Source organism: Pelecanus crispus, chromosome 3 (genome assembly GCF_030463565.1).
Source record: "Pelecanus crispus isolate bPelCri1 chromosome 3, bPelCri1.pri, whole genome shotgun sequence".
Classification (NCBI taxonomy): domain Eukaryota; kingdom Metazoa; phylum Chordata; class Aves; order Pelecaniformes; family Pelecanidae; genus Pelecanus; species Pelecanus crispus.
The window spans coordinates 104715506-104737586 of NC_134645.1; the positions used below are offsets into that span (position 1 = coordinate 104715506).

General features: G+C 38.5%; 1 protein-coding gene across 3 annotated transcripts in view; it reads left to right on the plus strand.

Moving 5' to 3' along the window:
* Window positions 1-22081, plus strand: part of BMP5 (bone morphogenetic protein 5) — a 58295-nt gene that overhangs the window by 5467 nt on the left and 30747 nt on the right. For all 3 annotated transcript variants that reach the window (XM_075707531.1, XM_075707533.1, XM_075707534.1), the window contains exon 2: window positions 17918-18110. In XM_075707531.1, the coding sequence (XP_075563646.1) occupies window positions 17918-18110 (193 nt within the window). The remainder of the gene's footprint in view (window positions 1-17917; window positions 18111-22081) is intronic.

Genomic DNA, 22081 nt, shown 5'->3' on the forward strand with positions numbered 1-22081 from the left:
AGCTGAACTAATTTGTTGTGACCTAGGTACGCAATCAGGCATTAGAAATAACTATTAATAATAGAATAATTTTCTGCAATCAAATTAAATAATAAGACAGCTTTTTGCAAAACAGATTTGTTTATTTCTAGAACAAAAGGACTTTACCCACAGGATGACATTCCCTAAAAATCCTCACCCAATCTTTAGAATTCATTAGGCGGTTTTAACCAATTTTTGTGCAATGACAGAGCAGGTTGTTAGGGATAGTTTTTGATTTTGAGCAAGAAATATTCTCCATATTCCTTTTTCGAATTACACTACATTTGTTGTTTTATATTGAAATATTTTATATTTCCTTTGAAATCTCTCATGTTACATGAACCTTATGAACTATATAGCTCTACCTGAAAATAGGTTTGTGTGTGATCCATAAATATCATCTAACAAAATAATGTTTTTATAACTGTCAATTAATTTTTTTGCCAAAGTTAACACTTTAAATCCAAGTAAATTATTGTATCTACCGAGCCAAAAAAATGTCAAGCTCTCCATTAACTGGGGTATAAAACTGTCTGACTTTCATTGCCGACAGATTTGAAAGAAATTGCAGATAACTGAAGAGAAACTGATTTAGCAGATGGTTAGACGTGCATGGTGAAAAGCTATATATATATGTATGGATATATAAAAATATATATTATTAATAATATTTTTCCCATTGGGAAGAATGGCTGACCCAGTTCCGCTTCTTCTTTAGAAAGTGCTCCTTTCCAGACTAAACACAGACTTTGGGTGGGGTTGTGAGGATTGTGTGTATTGTACAGTACATATTTTCCCAGGAAAACACAATCTTAGAGTGACTCTGGCTAGCCGTGAAAGAGAAAGGGGGAGGCTTGTGGAGATGCCTCTGTGTGGAGAGTATTAGGGGAGGAGTCCGCCTGCCATGGAGTGGATGGAGAGCCTCTTGGTTCTCTTCCTAAACCCAGGTTTGTTTACTTAGATAACAGGACAACTTTGGTACATATGTGATGTCCCACACTTATTGCTCCTGTTATTACTTTCTCTGAATCTTAAATTATGCAAAGAATTTTACCATGGCTACCTGCCTACTTACTGCCTGAGTTATGGAGGTAATTACGACACGGGCAGTTCCTTTTTCTTCTCTTTTTAGTCATGGCAGTTCCTTTCAGCTTGCTTTCATAGGCCCACAAACTAATATAGTTTTGCAGAAAATTGATTGATTACTGTCTGATCATTCTAGGTGTCGCCTGGTGTTTCCACATAGCTGAGAATGAACAGTTTATGAAGTGCCAATTGCAGCCTCCAGCTAAAGAAAGGCTCCCCAGGGCTTCAGGAGAGCTCTGGCTGCTACCAGAATTTATAATTATTTCCCACACTTTTCCCCATCCTCTCCTACTTGTCCTTTCCCTTGTCTCTAACCCCCGCTGTCTAGGCAGGGTCACTGAACTTTAATTTTATGTCGATGGCATTTGGCTGCAGAAGGGATTAAAGTCCGAGAAGTGGTGAGACGAGGTAATAGCGTGGGAGATGGAGAGGGAAGGAATGAGAGTGGGCATGAGAGAAAAATGGCAAAGCACAGGCCAGTCTTTACAGGGAGGACAGCCCTCTTCTCAGTAGGCAACAGCCAACATGCAGGGCTGGACACAGACCTGCTGGGCATGGGAAAGGTTCGCAACAGAGGAAGAGCCTCTGCAGGAACTGGTATTACTGGGAGAGTTAGTCCTACTCCTCTGTGCCTCACATGGAGCGTGATGTAGCACTGAGAGCACTTGCCACGCCAGTAGAGTTACAAAAGTGGAGGGAAGTTCATCATGGTAGGGAGAAGAAGGTGCATGCAGACAGAGAAAGGGCAAAGAACACAATAAAGATAGATAATGTGCAAATGAAAGAGAAAATGAGTCCAGGTATGGGTTTCTTCTCCTAATAAGCCTTGCAGGTGAAGGGAGAAATTTTCTTCGCAATTCCTCATGGCAGAGCAACTACCTCAACCTCCCCAGGCACTTGGCTCCCCAGGCAAAACTTTTCATCCTTGCAAAATAAAACGTAGCTCCCCCCACCCTTCAGTATGTGTGTGCAGGGAGTACACAGACGGGCTACTAACATTTGCAGCCATAAATAACATAGAAGCTAGCTTTTAAAAACCGCAGGTTAAAGGATGAGGGCTGCCATGACGCACACAGAGAGGTTGAGATCAGAGGAGCAGCTAAAAGGGGTTGGGAGAAACAATGAATCCCCTTGTTCTGAGTCATATTTATGAGTGCTCCATTGCACCTAAAGTTCATATTTTATTGGCTAGGCCATGGGGTTTCCCCATTTGCTCATCTCTTAAAATAACACCCCTGGTTAAAATTTCCTATAAAACACAGAAATGCTACAGCAGGCAGAACTTGTCAACCCTGACAACTATATTATTTAAGTTTGTGGGTGGGGTACACCAAGCAGGAGCTGGTTTGTGTTTTGTACTGAATAATGAATTTGTTTCTATACAAAAAGACAACTGTAAAACAAGTACAAAAGGACAGGTTTTACAGCTCAGCTCTCCACTCAGAAACTTCCCACTATTATTGAGAGATGCTCCAAAAGGTGAATCTAAATGTTCAACTTCTCTTGCGCAATAGATCAAGAACTTGGCTTTATCCACCACTATTATACAACTCAAAGGCATGTGTGGTACCTTGCCAGATCGTGGCTTTACTTTTTTTCTCATTGTAATTTGGGGCAAACTGAGACAAAGATTATTAATGAGTCAGAGTCTAGAAAACTAATCAGGACAGCTAGTGCTGGTACATGATATATAACCATAGCTGACAAACAGTGGCTTTGTAGAAGCAAAATTACACCTAACTCTCTTTTTGGAGGAGAATCAGGAGGAGGTAGGAATTTGAATAGCTGAAATTTCTCTTAGGTTTTTCTTTATCTGACTTAGCAATATTACCCATTCAGACCCCATGAGAACCTAAGGGTCTTTTCCAACCTCCATGATTCTGTGATTCTAGCCCTTTGTAGATTGTGTCTATTAAATGAAATTATTGTTATTTTCATGTATTTGACTGTAGTCAAATTAATGAAGCTATGTTCGTATAATCTGGAAAAGCCATACCCATAATCCAGAGTAGTTACTATAAATTAATAACAGTCTTTCTAGGCACATCCATTTAAAACATCCCTTTTTTAAAAGTCCGGGGGAAATGTAGGTGGGATATTCAACTGTAAGGTACTGCAAAATAATTTCAAAAAGATACTGTGTTGGACTTTTACGATACGGATGGCATCAGTTTTGGAGGTAGAGGTGTTAATTTCTGTCCTGGCAAACCCAGACTACAGAAGAGGAAAGACCAGTGACACTGAATGGTTTGTGAGTCTGATTTTGGAGCAGCGGGTGGATGGCACCTGATGGCAGCTGGTGCCTGGGGCCATGGGATTCTAGTGGTATGGTTTGCAAAAATGTTAGCTGAGAAATCAAAAGAGTGGATGAACAGTAGTGTGGATGATAAAGCCATGGGAGCAAGAGCAAGCAGCGTAGAACCCCATGACAGCTGTAGTCTTTGTGGTGATTTATGATGGCTGAGATCCATCAGGAACATAGCTTTGAGAAGGTTGTTCCCAAGGTTACCTCAGCTGGGGTATCTGTCAATAACTACAAGTCATAACATGCTAGTGATCCCGAAGGTTAATCTGCTACTCCTGACCAGGTTACCTTGCTGCCTTGTACATAAAATATGTGCAAATGTTTTTCAGTGGGTCTGTTCCAGGCCCAGGAAGGGCTAAACCTGGAAGTCGGAGAGTGAAATGTCTGAGCAGCCAAATAGGAAAAACCTGAAGAGACTCAGATAGAGAATGAAAACAGTGCGCCTCTGTTTTCCAATCCATAAAATGAGGATGGGCACATACTTCTGTGTTCGTTTTCATTTCTGTGCACTTTTGTTCTTTGACCTTGCAGAGTACTGGAATAGCTTTCTTCTTGTGAAGCCTCTTTTTACTCTTCTTTTTACAGGCTGCGAGCTCTGTAAAATACCTCACTCCTAAGAGCCTTGCAACACCTTGTGTTTCTTCATGGTGATCTCAAGTGTTATTTTAGAAAGGGCTAAAAAAAGCCCTTCTATAAGGACAACAAGTCTATTTACAGTTCTTAGATAGTTTTACAAAATAATGAAAAAGAAAAAGAAACACCGGAATTAAAGCACCAAAACTGAGATTCAAGATCTGGTGCAATGGAGAGGGGACGTGTGGCTAGTTTAGGTCTTGTTCTCAGAATATAGATTTGTGCTTCTCTGAGGCATGTGTGCATGCGTATTGGTCTGTGTGCATGGCTTTGTGTATTTAATATAGAAAGCATGTAAATCTCTTCAGTTTTAGTCATTGGGATTTTTTCCCCCTTAAATCATAATATTCTTTCCCATCAATACTATGTGGCTTTAGCAGCCCTGACCTTTCAAGCTGCCTGTTTGGGCCAGTGTTTATCAGATGACCGTTTGACCTCCTTGTTAATTGTACTTAATTACATCCTGTTGTAACATTTTGAAATAAGGAGGCGAGTTTATGGATCTGCTCCAAAGAGCTGAAGACTAAAACGGCAGCAGAGTTCAGTGGTATGAGGTGCTGAGTAATCTTGTAGTTAGGTCAGTAAGAGCTGTGCCTTGTCCAGTTGATTACAAAATTGTATCCTTAAACCATTCCTTTTCCATTTAGGATCCTTGGTACTTCTGAGAATAAAATCACACAATTTTATTTGTTCTGAGAAGGGCTTCTCCTCTCTGATTCTCAGCTTGGAGCTTTCTCCAAAGAGATCAAGGAAGGATTGAGAGGCCTATCAACAGTACTGAAAGGGCTGAAGTTCACTGAAGATGATATAAAAGACACGAGCCTCTGTTGCAACAAGTGATCTCTCTGTGGTTTTCCAAAACTTCAAAGTTCCTTATGCTTCCCTAGCATTGACAGTTCCCATGAGCTTTTTGAGACTTGTATAATATTTACTGTGAGATTTTCTGTGCATTGATGATTTATGGGCACATCTAAGGTTTCATTAAAGAGCAGCAATTATCCCCTGTAGTTGCAGAAAAACAAAAATTAAAACAAATCAACATCCAGAAACAGATGCAGTTCTTGAAAATGGGCACTCTAAAGGCTCAGAAAGCAACTTCAAACACTTCTTATTTTATAATGCTTTTCATATAGCTAATGGCTTTTGAAACACATGGGGTTGACCATATTGTTTCTCTTCTCACTAGAGATGAGATAGATATATATATGCTTCCTCTACCGTTGTTGTTCCATAGCTCACTTTCGACAAACTTGATTTATAAGATTACAGTAAACCAAATTTCCTAAACTGAATGATGACAAAAAGGAATAGAAGTAATAAAACAATTAATACCAAGTGAAAATGTAGTCCCAAGCCTTTAAGAGTCACAAGGCAAAAGAATACACCTTCAATTTTATTTTATTAAACCACTGATAATTAGACTTACTGGAGAATGAAGTGCCATGAAGAATTAATTGTTTGTAGTTGTAAACTACACATAATTATGGCATTATTGTAAATGGCTTATCATGTGGCATGAATCATATTCTAGATGAAAAAGACAAGTTACTTAGTGCTGTGCTGTGAGACTCTAGGCTGACAAGGTACTGCCCATGATTATTACCGTGAACTGCACAATATTGTTGTGAAAGCTAAAAGTCTGTACTAGGTCTTGCAAGTAGCAAAGGTTAAACCTACAGTTCAACTACACACAATTGCATTTACATAGTTAAATGTTTTTTACATGTTGATTTAAGTTACAAGCTTATATGATTAAAAATAAAACACAGAATTTGCTGAATATCATACTAAGGTATTCAAAAGATCATAATGTTTAAATCCTCTTGGGGGTTAAGCAATAGTATAACTGAAATCATACAATTAAATATGATGACTTTCAGGGAGGGCTGGTTTATTTTTCAGAATTTTGAGACGTACATGTAATATGACACAGTATTGTCTTGTTTATCCAAGTAGTTTAAAATTAGGTATTATTTCAGAATAAAGTTCTTTCTTTTCTTTGATTCTCGGTGTGATCCTTTATTAATGTCATCTTATAGCAATCAAATATGGGTCTTCAAAAAGTATTTTTTTTTATCACTTCTTAAACTATTGAATTAATAATCATGTTTACTGAGGCTGTATATCATAATGAAATTACATTTACAAGGAGATGAATTTATATATATAAAAATATTTAATATAAGTAGGTATATTTTAAATAATATTTTATAAAATGTATGTATGTATATATATATATAGTAATGGAAAATCCAGAGACAGTTTATGCTATGGAGTGAATACTCCAAGCAGATGGAGTTCATGTTGCAATTCACTGGGTCAGAATGGAAGGATTAATGTCATTAAGATTAACAATATATGGCCACCATTTTGGTTTCCCAGCAGTTGTGTTTTGCTTTCTCCACATTAGTACATGTTCCTTAGAAATTGAAAAATGCAACGGATGTGCTTACTAGCATGTGTGTGTGTACAGGAGAGACCTAATGTAAAAGGACACACAGGACTTGAATCAATGAAACAGGCACACACATGAATTGAAAACCTGGCTCCATGGGCACAGCTCCAGAATAAGTTATGACCTGTTCATCCTGTGTTTACATTACCATCTGCTGCTGTACAGGAATGAAGCTTCTTTTATTAACATTATATCACCTTGGGTCAATGAGATTTACTGTGGACTCCATTAAACCCTGCTGCTTCAGCTTGTCTGCAGGTAGGGCGTGTGTTCTCATCAAAATGGTAATGAAAGCAAGCCCCCAAAAGAAGAGACTGTGATGCTTCTAGATTTGGGGATGGGCAACAGATGGGTCCACATTACTTGAAAAAGAAGTAATCAGGCCTATCACCAAAGATTAGGGCAGTAGTCACTTCTAGCCCCAGTAGAAACAAAGGTTTAGTGCAAACATATGCAAAGGCAAAGGCTGATCAGATGCTGTAAAATGCATGCCAAATATTCTTAATGGTATTATTAATTAATTAATTAATTAAAATTAAACCAAAAAGATTGCATTTGAAATAAAAGCACTATGTTACTGGTCAGGTTCCCACTCATTGCTCATTTTTACCCTCTGCTCAGAAGGACACCCAAATTTTGTCTGAGAAACATCAGCTCAACTATTAGGAGTGGAGAGAAGCCAGTATTATAACATTTAATACGAGCTTCAGGAGATCATCTTTGCTGTTCCAGAGATGTGTTACACCTATAGATGCCTCTACAGTCAGCCTGGGTACTGTGTTTGTAAGTAACGTGGTGAGGAACATAAGAAATGCAGTCCCAGGTGGAGTAACAGTGAAAAATGCAGGAATGATACAAGAATGTCCACAGGCCTGGGCAACCAGCTCCAGGTGGCCCTGCCTGAGCAGGGGCATTGGAGCAGATGACCTCCGGAGGTCCCTTCCAACCTCAGCCATTATGTGACTCTGTGATAGAGTGGTCACACAGAAGGGAGACCTTACTCTTGTCTTATACATTGACATCAATCATTCCTAACTTTTTTCTGGAGTGGAGTGATGATCTTGTGCAGACAGTTGTTGGATGAACAGTTCTGTGTGCTCAAAGTGTCATGCTTTTTCTTTCTACTTTGGAAATTATTTTCTTGGGTTTTATGTCATTTTGAGACTCCTGGTCTCTCTCCCCAAGTCTGTCCAAAGTAATCTACTGTGAGGGATCACCACCTATTGTCATGTTACCTGGAGTTAACCTGAGCTCTTTCATGGCACAAATATTTTTTGTGAAGGCTGCTTTTCCTTTCCTCTGGCAGTGCAGGTGTAATGCTGGGTGGTCAACCCCGAGATCTTTTAATTCACTAACAGTTAGTGAGTTTCTGCCATGAAAGAGGGTGGAAATGTTCATTGACTTGGTAAGATTTAAGTTTCTTTCAGGAAAAAAAAAGTCCAGGAGTTTCTTCCTTCTTGTTGAGGGGGCTTATTCCATATGGGGGTTATATGCGGGTGAAATAATCTCTGTTTGTGAGAATAAATCATGATCAGATTAGGCTACCAGAGCTGCAGAGGAGACGGTGCAGTCTGAGTCAGTATAACAAGCTGTTAAAATCACAGCCAGCTCCCAAACTGGCTGTTAAAACTTGCTGTCTGGAAGTGCCACTCCTCACCACCGCTGCACCGCTCCTAGCTGCTCTTCCTCCTCATCTTCCTCCTCTTTGCCCCCAGGTGTAATGTCTGGGAGAGCCTGTCCCTGCTGTGCTTCTAGCCCCATAACTCTGTTTCTCAGCTCCACTGGTTAGGCTTTCCTCAGTGGGTCCCTGGTGTTGGCCAATAGCAAGCATGCACAGGGCAAACCTTCAAAATCAGGGCTAACAATTTATATAAGATGAAATTCCAATCTCTTTACATTTTTAATTTTTAAGATGATGGCTCAGTTAGTACAGCAATTAGCCCAGCACACACTTGGGCACACAAAATATAAATCTGAGGAACTCTGAATTCATTTGAGCCATGCTGAGATACTAGCTAAGCACATGGCCTGTCATCAGCTATTTTTTGCAAATATATTTAATATCCTATCTATAATATAGCATATGAAAATGATTTTTTATTTATTATATGTAATAAAGCGCTTTTCTACTCTTTAAATGGGATGTTCTTGAGGGTTGCCTCCCTCATCGTTGTTACAGCTGGACTGTTTTTTATGGAATATTTGGCCAGTGTTAATGGGTATGGGTAATATTAAAATACTCAGACGTGAGCACAGGGTAAGCAGAAAATAGTGCCTCTTCAGGTGTACCTAGTTTGGCATGCAGACACAACTTCCATGGAAGCTTTTCCAACAAATTCCACAGTGGGAAATGGATGGAGTTTATTAGATGACATGTACAAATGGTAAATGGCGGAGTGACTTGCCACCTCTGGGTGGAAGTGAGTAGAGGGTTAACGTGAGCAGGAACTAAGGAGATGTGGGAAGATAGAATGGGCTTTAATGTTTAGCTTTTACTCCCCTGCCAGTTGCCCTATGATGATATACGCCCTTTCACCCTTCTCAGAAGTTATGTTCCATCTGTATACTTTTACAGTGTCAAAACAGTTATAACTTACACCTATTTTCTGACCATTGGATCCCAGAGGTATAACTTTTGTTCCTATTCAGTTGCAGCTGAACCCAAGAGGGATCTTTTTTTCTGTCATTTGTTAACCTTGAGGTTGTGTTGATCTGACATCCTGACTTTCACACACAGTCAGAAACCTGGGAATAATTGTTAGTTTTCTTTGTGATGATCTGTGATTAGAGAAAAACAAAATTATATATGAGAAAAAATGGAAGTCTATTGATAAAACGTATAAAAAGGTACTGACTTTGCCAAAGTCCAGGCAAAATAGACATAATTGAAAATGCAGACACAATTAACAGCCTCAGGCATGGTGGTGTAAGGATTAGCTAATTTATCTATGTATTAGCTCAGAACTACACAATACAGTGATCTTGTCTCTGACCTGTTTTACTCTTTCAAGTAAAGATTTATTTATCACTGGTGAGAAAGAACACAACCATTTTTAAAACAGGTATTTGTGATTGGAGTGCTTTTGTAATATCGTGTGACTTAAAACAATGAAGAAATCAGAGTGTCCGTACTTGCTACATTCAAAATAGGAAACTGCATGTGATTTTTTCTTCAGTGCCTCCTCTCAGACCCTTGGTTGAGAGGCTTCTCTCTTTTGGCACACATTACTACTGACAGCACAAAACAGGTCCAAATACAACCTGTTGCTGTTACTCCTAGAAGATGTGACCAGCTGGACTTTCAACTTTAAAATTTATGGAAGAAGATTTAGCTGAGATTCATTCTACCACTGTCAGTAGAATTAAAAAGCACATATATTCAGTGTATCTTTTGCTGTGCTTTGTGCTACAGCTGAACAACTGGAGTGAAAGTTTTGCATTTGGGAGGTTGAAGGATACAGTACATTACATTGTCGAAACTGGAAGAAAAATTAGATTTTGAGGAACCACTTTTATATTAGGATCATGATAATACCCAAACTTAGACTCTCATAATTCTCTCCACTTCCAAAATGCAATCTCTTTATTCTGGTTACTTATTCCTACTGTTGCATTGGCCAGCATCAAACCAGCATAAAAAAAGCATGGTGTTGCTTTTCCACTTATTCTGCATCAACAACTGAAAGCCTTCCAACATTTAATTATTATTGGACCAGCTGCAGCATAGCACTTGTTTTGACTTGTTGAGCAAGTGCGTTTGACTTGGAGGGTACAGAGAAGAGTAAATTAAATGAATAACACATGTTTACCAACAAATTTTTCAACAAAACATTGGCTATTGAATAAAGACCAGCAATTTCATTAAAACATCTATTTTATCCCATATTGCAGTGTGAAGTAATAAGAAGGCATCATGGGTAATCTCACAGTGTACAGAACACCTGGGAGATTATGCGTGAGAAAGCTGAGCTCAGTTATGTCTCTTTGGTCAAGGCATTTCTTTAGGTCTGTGCTTATAAATGTTGCTGGCAGGCACTGTTATACGGTTCCTGGGAACTCTTTCCTGCTCAGGGTGAATGCTGAAAGCTTTTATTTACTAACTGAGCTCTAATTATTAAAATAATTCATTGAAAAAATGAAATTTATCCTTTTACATATTCACTTATATTCTACCGTGGTTTTGTAACTTCCATTATTTGCCTAGTTGCTGCCTACCACTTACTACAGTTGAATACATTGCATGTAAGTTTTGAGAGGATTAGAAAGTAGGAATCACATAATTTCAAAGTCCACCTTAATAATAATTTAGAGTTTCAAACTGTTTTGACTTTTTCAAATGTGTATTTTGTTAATTGGTAAAAATCTACCAGATCTTATTGACTACAACAACAAAATTAAAAACTTAAAATTTTAATAATGGAACAGTGCTTTCCCGGTCATTCTCAGAAGATGTAATACTAAATGCTTGGGTAAGATACATGAATATTCTGACTTATGCTTTTATAAAGTATGGGATATTGAAATACATTTCTTCTATGAGGGATAAAGAAAGAAAACCAATATGTGCTTGAAAAAAGTCCAGGCAATGTTAGTTTGTTTTGTTTTGTTTTGTTTTTTTTTTTAAATTACGGTTTTCCTTTTCATTCTTGCTCTAGATTCTGTTGCAGTCACTGAAGGTTTTCTCATTGACTTTCTCTTGACTTGAGTTACTTTGCAATTCATACAGTTCAGTAATTCTGTGCAATTATGGAAGAGATATTCTACCATTAAAAGTCTGGATTCAATAAAGAATAGATGATTTTTCATTTATTGAAACTGCCACTAACTGCACAGTATTTCATCAAACAATTTCAAACTGTCCCTAATTTAGTTAAGCAAAATAGCCAAATGTTGCTCATCGATGTCAGTAACTGACTGAAAATAAAGAATTTAGTGAAATAACTCTAAATTTACAGCAGTGTAACTTGCTTCAGAATGTGACCTATCAAGCTTTCTGCTTTGTGTTTTAATAAAAAAGTATATTTTATGTAAAAGCAATTTACATCATTCTTTCAAAACCACATCTGTAAATCTATAATTACTTTAAATACAACCAGTCTAATAATAATAAATACAGAGAAACTCAAATATACAGTACTGCACTAAAGCAGTTCTTAAGAAACAGAACTGTTGCAATGAAAAAAAAGAGTAAAGTTTCTGCAGACTTACCCTCCCTAATTAAGCAAAATTCTCACTGATTACGGAAATAGTTTTACCTCAGTCGGAAGGGGAACAGAATTTGGATTAAGATTCTGACAATGAGTTTCGTGTTTAAGATAGGATATGTGTGGAATATAATTTTGGGGACACCTATTTTCAACCTCTGCCTACATTTTTTACTTAAGGGATCCTTATATGCCTGCTCTTGGGCTTTGAGTATGAGCTGATCCATTTTGATGGGAGACGAGTTTCCAAAAGATCTCAGTTCAGAAGGTAAATACTGAACATCCCCAAGACACACGGTCAGACATGACTGGAGCCTGTGCAGCCTGGGGAAGGAGATGAGGAGGGAAATGAAGGGTTATTAAGCCTAAATCACCCACTTTCCTGTACTACTGGCTACACAGTAGTAGCCAGGGGGGCACCAGCCCTCCCTCACTCTGCTGATGAAAATGCGTAAAAAGAAATGCAGAAGACTTGGTACTAAAAGGAGAACAAGCAAGTGGGTGTATCACTCTGAAGCTTTGTAGTTAAAACAGTCAGCTGAATGATTATCCAGTAAATGCCTAATATCAAATGAATTTAAAAAATCAGATGTGGGGACAAAAACCTTTGTTCCCATTTTGACCCCCAGCCCCTGCATTTCTTCTGTGCAGTGGCCCAGAATGTCCCACTGCCAGGTTACTCAGCATCCTAGCAGTTAGGATACGGTCATCAAAAGCAGCTGATAGGGATTGAAATGCCCTTTACCTGAGCAAGGGCTATCTCTTAGTCCGATTCTCTGGAGCTGCAGATGACTAAAGGGGAAATGGAGATAAACTCCTCTGTTCTTCTTACTGGTTGGTGCAAGACAGTTGACCTTTAACAAACAGAAGTGTCCCTCCACTGACTGTATCAGGCAGCCGTCTCTGGTGTCCAAAACAATCCTTTAAGGACAGGTGACTATTTTTATCGATTTCTGTGTCTAACTCAAAATAGATTTCCTGAGTCTGGATCAGGATTCTTACCATTCTATAAAACAGATTAAACCTATTAAAGCGGTTGTGCTTAGAGAATTTATACCATTTACATTGTCTGGCATTTTTTTTTGTTTTTAATAATCACTTTAGGAAAGCTTAATCTAAGTTTCTAAAGTTAATGTTCATTTTCTACAGTGTACAAGCCCAAACAAAGTCACGAATTTTTAAAATATAGTTTTTAAAATCTGTTATCCGGTCTCCTTAACTGAGAATGTTGTTCTGATGAATGTGCTGCTTAACTCCTCTCTGATGCACTTCATTAAAATATTTACACTTGGCATAACTGGTTTGTTTTTTTTTTTTTTAAATCATTCTGCTCTAGGATCACATCTTTTCTGCTATACACAAGCCCTACAAAACATTTGTTGCCTATTATGTAAAAAGTGAGTCGGTTTAAATAGTCTAATCATGGAAGACAGAATGTGTTTCTAGAATTTGAATGTTGGAGAGAAGAGCAAGAATGAGGTAAACAGCTATTTGATGTCTGTCTTTTCACAGTAGCACAATAGCTAATTCCTAGGGCCTCTGACCTTTTAGTGTCCTGTAACAGAGTACTTGCATTAATCTGTTGCTTATCTGTCACCTACCACATTTGATATTTCCAGCCTCTGCTTTCAATTATCAGTCATTTGAGGCAGCACTGAGTAATTTCAGGAGAAAATGCCTGGAACCTTTGACCTGTTTTTGTCAGATAACCACAAGTGTTCACTGTAGATAAACTATCATTTCATTATATTCAAGATGTAAACGAGTGTCGTTTGTAGTGTATCAGCTTACTGTAACCTTTATCACCTTGAAGTGATTAAAACTGACTGGTTTACTTAGTGCTTATACAAAGAATTCAGAGTCAAACAGTGAAAATCAGTGAGATTAGTGTAAATGGCCCCTTATAGTTACTGGGTCTGTAAGACCCTCCGTTTTGCCTTGGCCTGTATATTTAGTAGTTAAACAGTGACATTAAGTTGATTAGTGAGGCTTCACCACTTGTGAATCCAGTTGGGATCCTGGGATCTTACATTGTAAAAGCAGCTTATTACAACATATCTTTGGTTTGGTCCCCATTTGCCAAAGCAGCTTTCACTTTCCCTGCGTGTCACCACATGCCAACCCCTTCAGGAAAAGCAGAGCACGTGTCAGTGGGGAGTTAATCACTAATGAAAGAGCATGTCTAATAGCCCCTCATGCACTATGACCTAAACTCATTGCTAGCACTTTTTACATTTTTTAAGCTCAGTGAACAGTTAATCAGACATTTATAGTGGAATTGGTAAAATACCCGTTACTTATTATACTGTCCATCCATATATGTGCTTTGCATTTTTTTTTTCCAGAAGACAAATACTTGCGTTAATGTAAATTAATGCATGATATTTTCTTTTGCTGTAAAAGATGACCCCTTTTCCGAAATATCTTTTTTGGTGTGAATTTGCCTTCATTCTCCTTACAGTTGGGCTTAGTATTAATACAGTATGAATATTTCATCAGTTTGCCACATGGGTGGAAAATATCATTCTTTCCCATCTTACACACAGGTGTTTGTGATATTCCCCTGAGCCATGATTTGTCTGATGTAACCATAGTTCTGAATATATTAGTTTCAGGTGGTATAAAAATAACATTTTAAAAAGTTGATGCTAAGAATCCTGATCAATGAGAGCAAATGAAGAATTTTGTTGTAATCGGCATTGACCATAATATTGCAGTTATTTTTACTTAGAAAAATGATATTCCTCCAATGGTTAAAAAAGGACTTCCTGATTTTCTGGTCAACCGGTTTTTAGATGCTGTGATTGGTCCCACAGAGATGCATTTTGGCAGATGAACTAAGCAGAGCTGGAATGACATGAGAACTCTCTGGAAGAACTGAACACTTAAAAATCTTAACCTGTATTTTTTGGGCTGCCAGTGTTGAAAAGCTCTTGCATGTGAAATAAAAATGTTTGAGACATGGTGCCTCCCCTGCACTTCATGCCATTTCAGCAGGATAAAGGACCTGAGAGATATCCTATTGAGCATTCACAGTCTTCCCCAAGGCATTTATTAGATGCAGAAGGGATCAAGACTCATGTATTATTTTTGGTATTAAACTACTCAGTATCATTAAATAACTTTTTGCTTTTATAACTTGGCTATTATTCTAGTCATTAGGCAATACTGCAACCTCACAGCCACTGCTTTTTTTTCAGTCTACTATGTAATGCAAGATCTTGTCTAAATTTGTAAAAATTTTTTTTTATATTTTGTACATTGGCTGAGGGAAATTTGCAGTTTGAGATTCTGGCTTCATTGTGGAGAGCAGGACCTCCCTGGGTTTTCCACAGTGTTCAGTGCCTGTTTCCTACAGCCCTTCGTCTCTGCAGGCTGTCGCTGCTCCCAAGTCCTGGCCTGCCTGCAAATGCTGTCTTGACCCAAGGAAATTTTGAACTTGTGTCCCTTTCAGATGGTAGTGCTGTTTCTTCCCTGGGTATACATGGAAATACTGATAAGAACTATCTGTGTGAGCTGCAATAATTAATTTTGGGCTCATCAGGAAGTGGCTATCACTATTCTTTCAGCAGTTGTGAGTGGTCCTGAGAGAACCCCACCAATGCTATGGCAGGGTATTGTAGAGGTTTCTGTCCAAACCATAACATATAGGGAGAGAACTGCTGTTTCCAAACTAACGTTACTAATTAGAAGGTACTTGTAAGAAACTAGACAAAAGGAAACTTCAAACCCAAATAAAAACGAAACAGGCCAGGAGTACTGGCACTTAAACCTTTTATTCAGCGTCTAATTCTCCAATGCTTACTCATAGTGAGCAGTGCTTAGTTACCCACACATGCTGGTAAATACTTGTTGAATAAATACTAACTGGAGATATCAGAAAGGGTTGCTACATTAAGTCTGCCTTTAATACTTTTTTCATTTAAAGCTTATTGACAAATCTGTTCGACGTTAGTTTTGAAATGCTCCATTATAACCTTAGGAACTTGCAGCAAACTCTTTGCACTAGAAAAATCCTCCCCGGTTCAGTGCATTTGCATATGCTAATCTCTGCCAAGTTCTCTCCAAAATGAAAGGCTTTAAATTGACATTAAAAAAAAAAAAAAAAAAAAAGGCAAACAAACCCAAAACCTCAAGTCAGATCTCTGTATATATCTCACAGTTTAGAACCGGGCAGTGGAGCTGCTAAATAGCCTGTATCCTGTTTCTCTTCAGTAGCAGCCCATTCATCTTCAGGTACAGAGCAGCCAGTTTACATGCTTCTGCCTCTTTTCTGCTTTACTTTTTCTACATAGTGTACGATGGCAAACCCATGTAAGCTAAATACGCACTTGAGCCAAGGAAACCTTACAGTTAGCAGACAATTTTCCTTTTGTCAGCCAGGAGAAAGTTCATTTTCACTGAAGATAAAGTGTTCTTATAGCCTATATATTTTATTTTTGGTGGTTCTTAAGGCAACATAGATTTGTACATTTCAAAAAAAAAATGCTAATGAAACAAGGATAGTTTACATTTTTGAAAGGGTGAAAGGGAAGTGTACTGTAAGGGACTAGCTACATGGCCACAGGTGACTTAACTAGTAACTACTGCTCTGAAAATAATGTAAATACTTTTCCTTCAATAGCTCTCACTTTAATATGTCCATAACTGTACCCTTATATGGCAAGCCCAAAATGTTTTTTTTTTCTTTTAGTGCATTTCTATTTTGTAATACCACATATGCGTTATACTAATACACATATGCAGGTTTATATATAAATATATATATATTTAGACACACATACAAACACATATGAATTGTGTATGTAGACAAAATTGTGTGCATATACACATGTACACAAGCATATAAGTATAAATATACATATATATTGTAATAATATACACATTTGATTATTTATACATGTAACAGTAATCTAAACGTGTGCTTTTTCAGAACGGACATTGTTCCTTCTTCAGATCCGAGGACTGTTAATATTAAAACACTATGAAAGAGGAGGGTTTATAGGAGGGAGCATTTAGTGGAGCTGGGTGCAGTCATGCACATTTAGCTGCTTATCCAAACCGAATCCCAGCTCCGAGTGTTTTAGGCTTTGTGCGCCATCAGGAACGCAAAGCACCTATCTCACGAGGCAGGTGGAACTTCTTCAGAAGTGAGAACTTCTCTCTTCTCACAGAGCACAGCTGCTTCACAGGTCAAGGATACATTGCACTCTGTGGCAGTGGAAACCATGGATTGTTTTTCTTTCCACATCTGTAAAATCTGAAGTATTAATCCCATAAGATGGTCATCAGCCAGTACTGTGGCCTGTAGGTTCCCTTGCTGCATCAAAACATGTATTCCGTTGCAAAAGGCGCTCCTAACTCAGGGTCAGAACTGCAGCAGGCAGTGGAGTTAGGCCCAAATCAGCTGTAAACTCAAATGAACTAAAATCCTCTGTTTACTTCCCCTTAAAATTCTGGGCAATCCCAAATTAAGCAATGATGAGGTTAACTTTTTTATTTTAAATATTGGCAGTGTCAGAAGCAGTGGGAGCTGCACCTGCCCACCTACAGCGCATTTGAGGGGACTTCTCCCGCCAGGAGTAGCGTTGCCTTTGCCGCTGGGGTGCCAGAACCACTCAGCCCTGATTCATGGCTCCTTCTTCTGACCACTGGCAAGATGACGCTTATGCCATTAGAGTACAACATGTTTTAATTTATATGATGTAATTGCTTCTTAAATATATAGTTGTCGCAGTGCACTTTAGTACCACTTCAGAATTTATTACGTTAAGTGGAAAAGAGCAGCATTCCTCTCATGTGCCTGGTTATTAGCGGCAATTAGTGTTTTCCAAAGTCATCTGTGGCTCTGACGTTACTACTGCTGTGCTTATGACTACACTGAAGTCCTAAATCCTTTCACAGCTTTTAGTTTGTCCCTATTTCTAGTTACTTTACAACATGCCCTCTTTCAGCTTTTTTTTATATTCTTTCCACTCCAGCTTCTGGAATTTGTATAAAAGCCACTGAGGTTTTTTTTTCTTTTGAACTGAAGACACTGAGCTGGTGGAATTTCCTTTAACTGGAAGTACGTCTGGGTTTGTGGTTTTATTATTTGCACAGTTTTATATTGTCCTGTTTGTTTACTCCCAAGTACAGGGAACGCTCCATTAATCATGGGAAATGGGCATTCATTTCACCTCTTTAATTTACATTCAACTCTTTTTCTCACAGTTGAAAGGGACAAGGACTTCTCCCACCAGCGAAGGCACTACAAAGAATTTCGCTTTGACCTTACTCAAATCCCGCATGGAGAGGCAGTGACAGCAGCCGAATTCCGGATATACAAAGACCGAAGCAACAGCCGCTTTGAGAATGAAACAATTCAGATTAGTATATATCAGATCATCAAGGAGTACCCAAACAGGTACCCAGTTGGCATGAACGTATTACGTGTTGAATAATGTCTCCTGTTGCTATCTTACGTAGGGAGACAATAGCTGATCATACGCATACCCTCGGCAAGGCATCATTGCTATCACCGTGGCTTGTGCCCTATTAATTCCTAGGCAACGACAACAAATACTGAGCAAGGATAAAAGTTATCTTCAATGTAATTTATTCCAGGTTTACGGAGAGTTACACATCCAATCTCACCAAATAATCTGACCATGCACAGAGGGGGGCAGGGTTCTTGTTCTCAGTGAGCAAATGGTGGAGTCATGTGCACAGTCTAAGTGCCTGGATTTGGGAAATGCACCATGTGCTGACACTGAGGTACTACCAGCCAAGATTCATTTAGCTCCTTAAAGGCAGATAGATTGTTTAACTTTGTTTATGTTTGAAGGAGCATGGTTTTTTGCATGTGTTTTAATATCCTGCTGAAGGTAATTAAAAGATAAAGTCATGTACTGACTTTAAGATGACATATGCACACTTAACACATGCAGCTCACCATAACTGAAAATTAAAACCAATAGGACATTACACATGAGCAAACCTCTGAATCTGAGTTTGCAGAGCTCTGTGTGTGACATATTTCCAAGACTCTGCAAGACCTGAGGAAATGACCAGTTTCACCAGGCAAAGTAGCTAAATACCTGAAAATCCCTATTAAAAACTAGTAGCAATTCCAAAATGCTTCTGAAAAAAGCTACATACACCCAAAATTTGGGTTTTGAAATTAAATTAGTATATGTCTTTTCTCAGAAAAGTGGAAAAAAAAAGTTTTGTTTTGAGATAAATAAAAACTCTGCCTCATCTTGGAACAGATAAAATAGTTCTATCCTGGGCATGTTTAGCAAAAGCAAAGAAAATGGCAACCTAAACTTGCAGAGTACTCTGGAGGAAAAAAATGCCCCATCACCAGTTAGCTTGAAGGCTGGGCCAGAGTCAAACCTCTTTTCTGCTCACAAGAAAGCTTGAGCTTGTACCTTCCAGGAGAGAGCTCTGAACATCAAGTTATACATTTTTTATGGCTATAAACAGGGAGTCATTTTATATCAATGGAGCAGAACCAACAGGAGGGAAAGCACTCATCCTTCTAGAGTATCTTCTGCTTTCTTAGTAAATTTGGGCAGGAACAAAACAGTGAGGGTTTTTTTTTCTTTTACGTCTGTCTTCAGCTTGCAGAAATTCTTTTGACATAGGTTCTAAAAGAAACTTCTTGGAGGAAGGAATGACATGGGAATGAATAAAACATATCTTTTAAAAAAGCATGGGTCAAGGCTAGGGTGATGAAAGCTCTTCACCTGCAAACTCAACAGATTTTTTTTAAGAACTAATGGGAAAAGTTAGTTTTTCTAATCCATTTGATGTTTTCTTTTTTGGGTTTTGGGTTTTTTAAAATGTTTTCCAAGTAAGTGATTTCTATTCTATTTTAGAGAAAGCAAAACTGCTTACTAATCTGAAGCAAGATCACACTTTAATATTATCTGACTTGTTAAAATGACAACTGTCTCTGTGAAACCATTAAAGAATGCTCTTGATTTCTTTCAACACATAAACATAAATTTATAAACGTTTTATATTGCCATTTATAAACATAAAAGCCACATGTCCTCTAATGGAAGCATGGTGCTGGAAAGGGGGACATACAACAATATACCACCCATTTGATTTCACCAGTATAACTACAGAAACTTCAGATGTAGACTAAGTGTTTCCCTCCTATTGTTGATTTTGGCAGTCTCTACTCATATATGGAGTATATAGAGACAAATGCCTCAGTGGGACAGGATAGGAGAAGACCACAAGACCTCCACTGTTCAAATTAGAAACAAGGAACTTTTCCCACCTGCTTCTTGATACCTCCAGACATAAGAGCTCCCAAGAATAATTTGTCTAGTGTTTTTTGCAATAAAGACACAGCTTTTGCTTTGGGGCCCAGACTTCATTAGTGTTATTCTTGCCTTTGTCACCTCAGGTTTGTCCTCCATATGTACATGAGATTTTAGGTGCAAAATTTTCAGAAGCTGCAACTGCAGAATATGAGGGTGAGAGAACTGTGAGGGTGGTGAGACACTGCAACAGGTTGCCCAGAGAAGTTGTGGGTGCCCCATCCCTGGAAGCGTTCAAGGCCAGGTTGGATGAGGCTTTGAGCAACCTGGTCTAGTGGAAGGTGTCCCTGTCCATGACAGGGGGGTTGGAACTTGATGGTCTTTAAGGTCCCTTCCAACACAAACCTTTCTATGATTGCATGATTCTATAAGGTCCCACGCTCCTTACTAGTGCCATACCACAGCAAAACTGCTGGGTTTGACCCTGCTCCTCCACCCTTCTTTGCTCTGAACAGGAAACGTGGGTGTCTGACAGGGCTCTGCAATCCCAAACGCAGCCCTGCCATGCTTTCAGGCATGGAGTGGTCAGGCTTTAGAATTTCTGAGTTGCAGATTAAGGATTATGTTGTAGTCCTGGACACTTTTTGTCTCTGTGGCAGCATGGCCACTGAAGTGTGTGTGTATTGAATTTGCTCAGTTTGCTGAAATGACAGTCTTTGGGATTGCAGTTTTCTATTTGTTCTAAGTAAGCGTGCAAGGCTCAGCCCATGGCAAGGCAAACTTTCCTACATAGCCCTGCCAATGTACTCCTACCCAGATCTTTTCTCATGACAAAAATAATATACTCCAACAGGCCAAATCCTTGTTCATGATCTGGTGGCAGCTAGCCACTAATTTAACTAAACCCCAAGGATTCTTCCCGCATTAGGGAATCCTCAAGTGGCATTAAGATACTAAAACAGCTTTCTGGAATGAGGCGAGAGGTGAAGCAGCATTATGGGGATGGCCTATTACATAGTAATAGTGATTTGATCTGGTTGAAAACTCTGCTGGGTTTCAAGGAACATATAGATGGTTTATTCCACCTTTACTTCCTTAAGTGACCCAGGAGATCTGGAGCTTCTTAGACATTCTGCCCACAGCCTTTTTGCTGAAATTCTTGACTGTGGTAGCATTTCTGCTGTAGACAACTGGTCGTTTGGGACCAGACTGAGATCACTAAACTTAAACAGCCTCCATAAAGGTAAAGCCAATCAGCTGTATTCTGCCTGAATGTGTTCACTGTTGCATTTCAGGCTATTTACGACATAATGCTGTACTTTTTTATTATGTGTTGTGGGCTATTTTTTAAATAGAAATATTTTTTAAAATTAGAGCCAATATTTGCAGCTGTTTTTCATTTGAAGTGTGGTCATTTTTTTCTTTTTGCAGAATAAAAGGGAATTTTAAAATTAAAAATGTCACAAAATGTGATGAGAAGTTTGAGTGAATGACAGCAGCTAATGGGGGAATCCTGATCCCACAACTCTCACTGCCTTCTCAGGGGCCAGGTTTTCACCTTATGTTTGTATCAATTGTGAAAAAGGTTGGGTTTTTTCCTGACAAATACTTTGAATTTCTGTAGTAAAGCTGTTATGTGGGCTAAATTATTGTCATTAGTCTGGAGACATTTTCTCTATTCTACTATATGTTCTTGAGAATCAGTTCTAGTTTTCTTTAGGTACCCACAACTAATTTTTGGTTCATTTGCTGAGTTAATGGGTAAGAACAATCTGCCTCTTTGAGTCCATTACCTTAGCCAGATCATTACGCTTGTAGGAAGGCAGACAAGAAGATTGACATATCAATGCCAAAGACACTTTGGTGTGAGTTTCTGCTGCAGTACAAAATAATAAAGTCACATTGAGGACAGGTCACAGGGGAAATTTGTCCTTTATAAGGATTTCTGGACTGTACTGTTAGTAGTGCCCTATTCTGTTTTGGCATATGAGACCTTGCACATCCTGACTTTTGAGAACATTTCATATCAGTCCCAGCAAAGTTTGGAGCTGAAAGAATCTATATGGGAAAACAATTATGTGTTCTAGGAGGAGACAAGATGAATGTGAAATTATAGCAC